This window comes from Plecotus auritus, assembly GCF_963455305.1.
Source record: "Plecotus auritus genome assembly, chromosome: X".
Classification (NCBI taxonomy): Eukaryota; Metazoa; Chordata; class Mammalia; order Chiroptera; family Vespertilionidae; genus Plecotus; species Plecotus auritus.
In genome coordinates this window covers 135109198-135121237 of record NC_137784.1, presented here as the reverse complement: position 1 = coordinate 135121237, position 12040 = coordinate 135109198, and the positions used below count along the sequence as shown (strand labels likewise).

At 50.1% G+C, this 12040-nt stretch overlaps 1 protein-coding gene across 2 annotated transcripts in view; it reads left to right on the top strand.

The window, feature by feature from the left end:
- The first annotated feature begins 488 nt into the window (after positions 1-488).
- GNL3L (G protein nucleolar 3 like) overlaps positions 489-12040 on the top strand; it is a 37555-nt gene continuing 26003 nt past the window's right edge. The window contains exons 1-2 of one of the 2 annotated variants that reach the window (XM_080653488.1): positions 489-632; positions 2982-3044. In XM_080653488.1, coding sequence (XP_080509614.1) covers positions 3026-3044 — 19 coding nt within the window. In that variant the 5' untranslated portion in view covers positions 489-632; positions 2982-3025. The remainder of the gene's footprint in view (positions 633-2981; positions 3045-12040) is intronic. The other variant, XM_080653487.1, reaches the window with a different exon arrangement.

The window sequence follows — 12040 nt, the reverse complement described above, 5'->3', positions numbered from 1 at the left end:
GGGCCTGGCCATGGATCCTAGCTTTTGCAGAGAGAGCTGGCATTGGCTGCCAACGGGTCTGTCCGGGCCCTACAAGCCTGGAAGGTTGCTGCAAACAGCTAACCAAGTCGCTCCAGGTGGGGAATACTCGGCAAGACATGTGACTCAGGCGGCCATTTTCTCACACCCTGCCCGTCGCCATCTTCCACTGTAGACAAAGGTACGGCTCCCCACCCTCGTCTGATGCAGCCCTGGTTCTCGCCTGGCCTTCACGTTTCGGGAACACGCATCTTTACGCCTCGGCTGAGGACCGCGGGGAAAATCTGAGCTTCCAAGTTGGTTAGGTGACCACACCAGTCGAGCCGCCACCCGCCACCCCCTTCCGCATCCCCTCGTCCCCTCGTCCCCTCCTCCCCTTGGCCTGCTTCTTTTCCTTTAGGGCAGCCGGAGGGCGGGGCCATCGCGGCCGCGGGGAAGGGACCGGCGGGCGCGAGCTGTCAATCCGAAGCTCCGCCCCTCGCAGCGCACGGCGGGCGGAGTTGGAGGCGGGAGCCTGGGAACCGGAAGTCGGAACCCAGCGGCGCGAGCGCAGCCTCTGGGCCAACTGCGTTGTCTTTCCACCCTCTCCTCTCAGCTCCCCGCCGGAAGTGGAGGTAAGGGACGACTCTCTTTTTTCGTGCTGAGCACGCGCCCAGCCGGCCGCGCGGTAAGGGTTTGCCATGTGAGGTGAAGCAAGAGGTGCCCTCCACCGGGGAATAGAGAGGTAAAGAGCCGGCTCCCTTCCAGGGTAAAGGGCCCGGATGAAGTCAGGGATCGCTGTGCACGTGGACATGCGCCCAATGCACTCATGCCTAGTGGAGGAGCACGGCCCCACCCCGTTTAGACAGCTGGAGACCCGGTACACACTGTGTAGAGTCTTAGACCCCATTTGTGGGGAAAAGCGTCGAGGGCCCTCCTCCCTTCATGATAGTGAGGCTCCATCCGCACTCTCCGGGTGTTGACAGGTGTCTACCTCCCTGCCTGAAGGTGTGGCGACATCGACCTCACCCCTGTAGAGACCTCACGGGGCTGACCAGCGCTGACCTCTGTGGGCACTAAGGCACACAGATTCGCCTCAACACACCTCTTCTCTTAGGACAGGGATTTTGATATATTCCCCCCTACCCCCGCCCGGTCACTAGTAAAGTGGAACTTAATATACCGAGGGGGAGAACAATCCTTCATGTCAAGACCTAGAGACCCCCTAGCCTCGCTCCGGTGTAGCTAATTGATGGAAGCCCCGCCCCCACTCCTGCAGAGATTGTAGATCACCCCTCCCCAACTGATGGGAGGCACAAGTCTCAGCCTAAGGGGGAACCGAACTGTGCAGATTTCCTCCTCCTAGGCTAGCGTGAGTACCCATTGTGGAAAATTCAGACCACTCTTGAAGGAGGTGCCGATTTACTGAATTTGTGAGGACCCCAAAAATGCCCCACAGCAAACTGCAATAGACCTTAACCCACAAAGTGACTGTCAGATCTGTCTCTTGTGTGGCTCCCAGGGTAGAGGGGTTTAGATTTGTTCTCCTTTTGAGGTAGACAGAGATCACCCCCCCGCCCCAAGGATTTAGAATCATCAAATGTAGCAAGAAGAGCCTCCAAGGGAACAGAGCTCCCCTTCTCTGCAGTGTTGAGAGGCAATGACACCACTGATTGATCACCCACAGTTCGTGCATATGGGCTCCCCACTTACCCAAGGTAGAGGAGCATAATCTCCATCCAGGGTGAAAACACAGGACTACCCAAGTTTAAAACACAGGAACACCCCCTGCTCCCCAAGAGTAAGGGCCAGTCCATTGAATTTATAGTTGGGTTGCCACCCCCCTGCTGGGAAACAGATGTCCTATCCCCTTCAATGTTAGTACACTGATAAATAGATCTTCCCCATTCCACCTCCCATAGAAGGGTCTGGAATAGCCCACAGCAGGCAAAGTGCAGACCCCACTCATGCAAAGCAGCATAAGTCCCCCCTTTGTTAGTGTGGCACTAATGTTACCTTGTAGTAAAGACAGGCATATCAGTCCCATCCCACAGACCACTCCAGGGCAAAGAGGCCCAGGACCACCCTTTGTACAACTTAGAGATGATCAGACCCACCCTTCTCCCCCAGGCAGCAGAGATACGCACAGCCACGGTACCAGTTTCCCCTGTTCCTCTGCACCCAGGAGTCGAGGGACAGAAGGCATTCTGTCCCCCCCACCCCAGTCACCAAGAAACAGACCCCAACCACACATGCAGGCACATGTTTTCTCCCCTCCCCCAAGGTTTTGCACTGACCTCAGTCCACATACATACATAAAAAACCCTATTCTGGGGCCCCTTTTCCTGGGATTTGTCTTTACCAACCTGTTTAGAGTAGATGAGACACAGAACCCCGTACTTGGGAAAAGAAATACTAAAAAAACCTAATGTAGAACTAGATTGTTCTTGCAACTCCTTCCCTCAGTGTAGAGATTCTTGGTGCTGCTCCCTTACCTACAGGGTGGAGAAGTAAGGACCAAGGACCCCATCCGATGCATTGTGGCATTGACTCCACCCAGAAAGAGAGGTTTAGACTGAGCCTCCTTTGGGTAGTGTGACCCTGCCTTCCCTGTGTGGACTCAGCCATACCAGGCCCCAGCTTCAGTATAGTCCAGCTGTGGGCAAACTACGGCCCGTGGGCTGGATCTGGCTGTTCTATCCGGTTCTCTTGCTCTCCCCTCTGCTCCTTTACTTTGAATTTATATTAGTTCACACAAACACTCCATCCATGCTTTTGTTCCGGCCCTCCGGTCCAGTTTAAGAACCCATTGTGGCCCTTGAGTCAAAAAGTTTGCCCTCCCCTGGTATAGTCCCTTCTAGTTCCTCAAATTGTGAAGGCTTCCTTATGTTCTTTTATTTTGCCTTTGGGGGGCTCAGAGGAGGCTTATGGCATTGTGGTTCCCCACTCCTGTCTTCAGATTGGTTCTGCTTCCATTTTAACAGGAAGAAAGCCTGCAGATTTGAACCTATATCCTAAGCTGCTCATCATGATGAAACTTAGACACAGTGAGTTTCTTTGATCACCCCTCTCAATTCTAAATTATAGTGAATATTCATAATGTTTCATGGCAACTTTAAAAATTGTCCATAATGTACCAGATCACTCTGAATGTCTTTTATATATGGTACTAGAGGCCCAGTGCACAAGATTCGTGCACTGGGGGGGGGGGGTTCCCTCAGCCCAGCCTGTGCCCTCTTGCAGTCTGGAAGCCCTCCGGGGATGTCCCACTGACACTTAGGCCCGCTCCCTGGGGGGAGCGGGCCTAAGCTGGTGGTTGGACATCCTTAGTGCTGCCGCAGCTGCGCTCACCAGCTGTGAGCCTGGCTTCCTACTTGGGGACAGCTCCTGCATTGAGCATCTGCCCCCTGATGGTCAGTGCATTTCACAGCAACCGGTTGTTCTGTTGTTTGGTCGATTTGCAAAAATTTCATACACAGGTGGTGGGGGGGTGTCTCTCAGCCCAGCCTGCACCCTCTCCAATCTGGGACCCCCTCGGGGGATGTCTGACAGGAAGAAAGCCTGCAGATTTGAACCTATCTCCTAAGCTGCTCTGTGGGATTGGGCCTAAATCAGCAGTTGGACATCCCTCTCACATTCCGGACTACTGGCTCCTAACCGCTTGTCTGCCTGCCTGCCTGCCTGCCTGCCTGCCTGCCTGCCTGATTGCTCCTAACTGCTTCTGCCTGCCAGCCTGATCACCCCCTAACTGCTCCCCTGCCAGCCTGATTGATGCCTAACTGCTCCCCTGCTGGCCCAGTCGCCCCCAACTGCCCTCCCCTGCCGGCCTGATGGCCCCCAACTGCCCTCCCCTGCAGGCCTGGTCCCCCCAACTGCCCTCCCCTGCCGGCCTGATCTCGCCCCCAACTGCTCTCCCCTGCCGGCCTGATCGCCCCCAACTGCCCTCCCCTGCTGGCCTGATCTCACCCCCAACTGCCCTCCTTTGCAGGCCTGATCTCACCCCCATCTGCCCGCCTCTGCTGACCAATTTGGTTCTGATTGGTTGGTTTCTATGCCAGTCAGCATCAAAAGCTCCGCTTCCTAGGCAGCCATTGGTTTGTCACACTTCACCCAGATTTGGTTTTGATTGGTCAGTTTCTATGCCAGTCAGTATCTATGGGCCTACCAACGGGGCCTGATCAGAAAGGCAGGGTTGATCAGCAGCCCTGGTGGAGGCCTGGAGAGAAGTGGAGGCGCGGGTGCTGGCCAGGCCTGGAGAGAAAGAGAGAGGCAAGTGCTGATCAACAGCTGCCGCAGAGGCTACGGATCAGACCTTGCTTCTCTCTTCAGGCCTCTCTCTGGGCCTGATATGCAGTCCCCTCAGCAGTCCCCTCCTGCAGTCAGTGCTGAGTCGCCACGGCAACCCAGCACTGACTGCAGGACTGACTTCCGGTTGGTCGAGCCTCCAGTTGTTGTGGATGTGACAGACCCAGGGTTTTTATATATTAGGATCATTGTTGTCTCTCAACTTCCTTGTGAGGTAAGGCTCCCCTTATCTCCCATTCCCATTTTACAGATGAGAAACAGTCTCAGCAAAGTTAAGTGACTTGATCTGAGTTGAATAGCAGTAAATACTATATCACACTGTCTGGAACCCTAACATTTTCCTTTTTAAGTTGTACTTTTAAGTTGGTACCATATATTGTACCTGTGGCTAAGAGAATGGACTCTGGAGCCAGACTGAGTTTGAATCTTAGCTCTTCCACTTACTAGTTGTGTGGTCTTAGGCAAGATACTTAACTTCAGTCTCTTTATTTACACAATGGGATAATAATAGTATTTACCTAATAGCATAATAGTATCTACCTAGCCCTGGCCGGTATGGCTCAATTGGTTGGACTGTTATCCCCTACACTAAAAGGTGGCGGATTTGATTTCTGCTTAGGGCACATACCCAGATTGCATGTTCAATCCCCCATCAGGGTGCATACGGGAGGCAAGTGATCGATGTTTTTCTCTCTCTTTCTCTGGCCCCTTTCTCTTTCAAATCAATAAAAACATACCCTCAGGTGAGGATTAAAAAAATAGTATCTCCCTAATAGTGTTTTTATGAGGATTTAATGATTTAAAATAGGTAAGAGACTTAGAACAGTGTCTGGCACTGTGGATAGCACACTGGATAGACTGGATGAGAACTGTACCACCCCAGGAGCCCCATATTCTGTGAATGGTGGCCCTGCCTATGTGGGGCTTGATGAAAAAAAGAGTCAATACATTTACTTTATATAATCATAAAAAGTGTATGTTAATACCAAAAGCAAATAATAATTTTTTTCAAGTAACACGAGAAAAATGAACAAAATCAACTATATTTAAGAATATCAAATACCAGGTTATAATAAAATTATTGGTAGTGATAAAGAAGATCATAATTAGATAGTTAAAGAGTATATGCATACAAAAGAACCCTGGCAGTTTAAAATAATGAAGTAGTATATGGGAATACTATGTGGAAAGACTGTACTGTATGGAAAAACTATTAGATGGAAAGATTTCCAGGATTTAAGTGAAAAAGAGTATGTTACCTTTTTGGGAGAAAATAGGGGGAAATAAGAATATATACTGAGTGGCCAGGTTATTATGATATCTGAATGCATAATAATCTGGCCACTCAGTGTGTGTGTGTGTGTGTGTGTGTGTGTGTGTGTGTGTGTGTGTACACACACACACTAGTGGCCCGGTGCACGAAATTCGTGCACATTATAAGGGGATTAATTAGAGGAAATAATTTAATATTGCTATTTGCCCTTTCTCTATAATAGAAGTGTCAGAGATGAAAGAAAATTAGTAAAATGTATGTGAATACCTTCCTCCTGTCAGAGTCTGGAGTGCACCACGGGACTCAGAATTAAGTCCCCGCCCACCCACATGCGCCTCAAAATTGCGTGAGACCCAGACCCGGCCGGGCCCCCCCGCCATTGGGCAAGATCCAGACCCAGCCAGTCCCACCCTTGTCAAGCCCCGCCGGGCAGGGGACGTAGCCTCAGGTCCCCTGGCCCGGCGCTAGGACGGGGGGCGTGGCCTGAGGTCCCCCAGCCCAGACCAGGGCGGGGGGCGTGCCTTGAGGTCCCCCGTCAAGCCCCGCCAGGTAGGGGACACAGCCTGAGATCCCCTGTCAAGCCCTGCTGGGTGGGGGGCATGGCCTGAGGTCTCCCGTCAAGCCCCGCCAGGAGGGGGGGTGTGCAGCCTCAGGTACCCCGTCAAGCCCCGCTGGGCGGGGGGTGTGGCCTGAGTTCCCCCAACCCAGCACTGGGGGGTGCACCTTGAGGCCCCCATCAAGCCCTGCTGGGTGGGGAGCATGGCCTGAGGTCCCCTGTCAAGTCCCGCCAGGAAGGGGGGCGCAGCCTCAGGCCCCCTGGCCTGGTGCTGGGGCAGGGGGTGCAGCCTGAGGTCCCCCGGCCTGGTGCCGGGGTGGGGGGTGTGGCCTGAAGTCCCCTGTCAAGCCCCACCTGGTGTGGGGCGTGGCCTGAGGTCCCCGGCCTGGCGCTGGGGCGGGGGGAGCAGCCTGAGTTCCCCTAACCCAGCACCAGGACGGGAAGAGCACCTTGAGGTTTCCCATCAAGCCCTGCCAGGTGGGGGACATGGCCTGAGGTCCCCTGTCAAGCCCTGCCAGGTGGGGGGTGCGGCCTGAGGTCCCCCAGCCTGGTGCTGGGGCGGGGGGAGCAGCGTCAGGTCCCCTAACTCCGCACCAGGATGGGAAGTGCACCTTGAGGTCCCCTGTCAAGCCCTGCCCGGTAGGGGGCGCGGCCTGAGATCCCCTGTCAAGCCCCACAGGGGCAGGGAGGGCGTAGCCTCAGGTCCCTGCTGATTGCTTCTTAAGGCTCCTTATGGGAACTTGGCCTCAGCTGTGGGTGCAGCCATCTTTGTGACAGAGTGATGGTCAATTATCATATTCCCTCTTTATTAGATAGGATACACACACACACACACACACACACACACGTGTGTGTGTGTGTGTGTGTGTGTGTGTGTATATTAGAGGCCCAGTGCATGAATTCATGCATGGGTGGGGTCTGGACAGCCTAGCCAGGGAGAGGGGACATGGGCAGTTGGCTGGCCTGCCTGCTGGTTGAACTCCTGGTTGATGGGACAATTTGCATATTAGCCTTTTATTATATAGGATATACACTGAGTGGCCAGATTATTATGTGTTCAGAGATCATAATAATCTGGCCACTCAGTGTATATTTGCATTTGCATAAAGAAACTGAATGATGCATGATAAACTCATGCAGTGGTTTCTTTTTAAAAAATATTTGTTATTGATTTCTTTTTTTTTTTTAGAGAGAGAGAGAGGAAGGGAGAGGGATAGAGAGATAGAAACAAAGATGAGAGAAACAGAAAAGGTTGGCTGCCTCCTGCATGTCCTCTACTGGGGATCGAGGTTGCAACCCAGGCATGTGCCTTGACCGGGAATTGAACTGGTAACCTCTTGGTTCATGGGTCGACCCTCAACCACTGAGCCACACCGGCCAGGCAGTGGTTTCTTTTTGTTGTTAATCCTCACTGAAGGATATTTTTTTCCATTGATTTTTAGAGAGAGTGGAAGTGGGGGAGAGACAGAGAGAGAAACATCAGTGTGAGAGAGACACATCAATTGGTTGCCTTCTGCACACTCCATGATGGGCCAGGGATCCGAGCCTGCATCTGAGGTATGTGCCCTTGACTGGAATCGAATCCTCAACCCTTCAGTTCATAGGCCAACATTCTAACCACTGAGCAAAACCGGTTAGGGCAGTGGTCGGCAAACTCATTAGTCAACAGAGCGGCAAACCGCGGCTCAGGAGCCGCATGTGGCTCGCGAGCCGCAGTTTGCCGACCACTGGGCTAGGGCATACAGTGGTTTCTTTTTACATTGAGGGGACTACAGTGGCTAGGGCTAAGTATGGGAGGAAGACCTCTCAAAGTGCACCTTCTTATTTTGGAACGTTATGACCTGTTTAAGAGCAATCATACACATTTATATTAGTGGGGGAAACTGAACATTATATTGAATAGAAAAACTTCACATGTGCACACAACACAAAGGCTTTCAGTGGTGAATTGCAACTAAAGTATGTAATGAGTAACTGGGACGATTACAGTGGTAGATGGGGCAATGCTGGGTGGTGTAGCTAGAGATACCATGGATCCAAATGGTAATCATAGTGATTAAATCTGGGAACGTTATTGAGGAGCCTTACAAAGAGTGTTCAAATACAGTTTCAATTGTTGTACATTTTTTGTGTTTATGTTTTGTTTTTGTTGTACGTTTTTGAATGGTTAAGAAAAAGGAAGGTGCACCCAGCCTGGCTGGCTCAGTGGTTGAGCATCGACCTATGAACCAGGAGGTCACAGTTCGATTCCTGGTCAAGGCATATGCCGGGTTGCAGGCTCCAATCCCAGTGGGGGGCGTGCAGGAGACAGCTGATCAATGATTCTCTCTCATCATTGATGTTTCCTCCCCCCCCTTTCCTTTCTGATATCAATAAAAATATATTTAAAAAAGAAAAAGGAAGGTGTGTTTTATCACTGAAAAGATTTACACCGATCAGTGAATGGTAGCACAGATATACACTGAGTGGCCAGATTATTATGATCTCTGAATGCATAATAATCTGGCCACTCAGTGTGTGTGTGTGTGTGTGTGTGTGTGTGTGTGTGTGTGTGTATATATATATATATATATATATATATTAGAGGCCCGGTGCATGAATTTGTGCATGGGTGGGGTCCGGCCAGCCTGGCCAGAGGAAGGGGACATGGGCAATTGGCCAGCCTGCCTGCTGGTCGAACTCCTGGTCGAGGGGACAATTTGCATATTAGCCTTTTATTATATAGGATATACACTGAGTGGCCAGATTATTATGCGTTCAGAGATCATAATAATCTGGCCACTCTATATAATCCATTGTAATGACAGACTGTGAATGTAAGCTGCACAGGGAAGGAAGGAAGCGGGTGGCTGATGAATAAGGAACAGAATGGAGGCTGAACAAATGAGCTTGAGGATAGTTGAGGGGTGTGTGAGACTGCTTTCTGAAGTACAAGTAGTTAGAGATGGTCACCATAGATGTCACCATCGTGGGTGAGCAGGTAGCTGCATGGACTGCAGGTTCCAGGAGGTGAGAATGTTGAAGTGGGAAACCGGAGTGTTGGAAGGGGCCCAGAAATTGCCAGAGTTACCCAGGTTGATGGTGGCAGGAGTTGGGTTGAAAGTAATGCTCTGAGCCCTGTGCTTCCATAAATGAGGAAAAGTGACAGGCATAGCAACAGTTTAAAGAGCAGGATTTTCCTCCCTCTTTATTTTTCTTGTTAAAAAATATTTTTGTTGCCCTAGCCCCGTGGTCAGCAAACTCATTAGTCAACAGAGCCAAATATCAACAGTATGACGATTGAAATTTCTTTTGAGAGCCGAAAACGGACTTCTGCACATGGGCCACGAAGTTTCAATCGCACTGTATGTGTGCACCTGCACGTGGTATTTTGTGGAAGAGCCACACTCAAGGGGCCAAAGAGCTGCATGTGGCTCGCGAGCCGCAGTTTGCCGACCACTGCCCTAGCCAGTTTGGCTCAGTGAATAGAGCATTAGCCTGTGGACTGAAGGGTCCTGGGTTCCATTCCGGTCCGGGGCACATGCCTGGGTTGTAGACTCAATCCCAAGTGGGGGGCGTGCCCAAGGCAGCCGATCAGTGATTTTCATCATTGATGTTTCTTTAAAAAAAATATATATTTTATTGATTTTTTACAGAGAGGAAGGGTGAGGGATAGTTAAAAACATCGATGAGAGAGAAACATCGATCAGCTGCCTCTTGCACACTCCCCACTGGGTATGTGCCTGCAACCAAGGTACATGCCCTTGATCGGAATTGAACCTGGGACCCTTGAGTCCGCAGGCCGATGCTCCATCCACTGAGCCAAACCGGTTAGGGGCCATCATTGATGTTTCTAATCTCTCTCTCCCTCTCCCTGAAATCAATAAAAATATTGATCTGGTTCATAGCTCTATGCTCCACCACTGAGCCACGCCAGCTGGGCTATTTTTCTTTTTCAACAAGAGGGAGAAATAGTTTTGGTTTGGCAATGATGATGTCCAGAGAACATCTCTACCTAAGGGGCCCCAAGGTGTTCATTCAAGTGCCAGAGAAAACGATAGCCGCCTTTCCAGAGGCCTGCAGGTGAAGCAGTGTCCTCACAGGTGTCTCCACTAAGGCAAGAGGTTTGGGAATTGTTCCCGTGGAGAGATGGAAGAATTAGGGGTGCTGAGCTCCCCAATGGGAGCTTCAGAGGGCATTGTGGGAAATTTTAAGCAGAGGCAGAGGGCGGATGGTGGTGGAGTCAGTGCCAGGCTGGGTGTCCAGGGATATATAGCAGGGTGAGAGTGTGGGAGATGATGGGTGAATGGAGAGCTCTGCCTTTGAATATTGATTGATGTCACAGCTGGTGAGTGGAGACATTGAGGCTCAGAGAGATTTGAGAGAATTCTTCAAGGTCATACAGTATAGCTAGGCAATTATGGAGCCAGAATAGGAAACTACGTGTGGCTGGCAACAAAATGGAAGCTGTTTTCTCTCTCAGGCCGTTAAAAAAAAAAAACCCACACAGATTAACAGTGACTCCTGGGTGTTGCAGTGCTGCAAGTGATGGCTGCACCCTTCCCCACGTCTCTCCTTCCCCATTCTCTCCTCCTTCTCCGTGAAGCAGATGTTTTTCCCCTCTCTACGTGATGTATTTTCTTTCAATGTGTGCCTGTATCCAGTGCAAGCTCTGTTTCCAGGGAAGTTAGGCAGATGGAAATTGTTGAGTAAAATGGCCAGACCTGGTTCATTCCAGACCTCACATTCTTTTCATTGCGACATGAGTACTTTGGAAGGAAAGGAGACGCAGGGGTCTGTTTTTTGTTTATTTGTTTTTTGTTTTGTTTTGTTACTGGGAAATTCGACCCATTCACATTCATTATGGTAACTAATATGCTTGGTCTAATTTCTACCATCTTATATGTTTTCTGTTTATTTCTTCTTATTCCCTTATTTACTTTGAAAAAATTGATCAAGTCTAAAAAAAATTCTCCACCAGTAATTAAAGTTATGTTGGTAGTTGCATTTATTGATAGCAAACATAATTAAACTCAAATTTCTCTATCACTTTACCAAAGTTAAATAACGACTCTGTTTATCTTACTCTTTCAAAGGGAGACTTTTAGCATGCTTTTGTGCTTTTGCTTTTCCAACGCTTGTTGCTTGATTACTGGATTTTGTTGAAATAATTTGGTATTTTAGTTCTAAGCTATTTTCTTAAGATATGCTTCCTGGATTTTAAAAATCCTTTCGTAATATGTATCATAGTTCTTAGCTACATTACTAGCATTTTAAAAGAGATTTAATGATTTAACGAATATCTTGCATATAAGGGGGGACTAGATTTCCTGCCCACCATTATTTGTTTCCATTAGCTTGAGGTCTTTGTATGTGTGTGTGTGTTTTTAATCCTCACCTGAGGAGTGAGGGTATTTTTTCCATTGATTTTTAGAGAGTGGGAGGGAGGGGAGAGAAGGGGGAGAGAGAGAAACATCTGTGTGAGAGACACATCAATTGGTTGCCTCCCGATTGCACTCTGACTGGGGCCTGGGATTGAACCTGTGACCGAGGGATGTGCCCCTGACCTAGGCAGGGGTCCTCAAACTTTTTAAACAGGGGGCCAGTTCACTGTCCCTCAGACCGTTGGAGGGCCGGACTATAGTTTAAAAAAAAAACTATGAACAAATTCCTATGCGCACTGCGGGCCCGGGACGAGTCAGCTGCTAAGCAGGACAGGCAGTGGCACCCGGCGGGCCGGATAAATGTCCTCGGTGGGCCGCATGTGGCCCGCGGGCCGTAGTTTGAGGACGCCTGACCTAGAGTCAAAACCAAGACTCTTCAGTCCTCGGGCTGATGCTCTAACCACTGAGCACCAGCAAGGGCAGCTTGATATCTCTATTCTGATTAAATTTTTAGCTGGTGTACTTCCTCAAGTAGTTTTACCAGAA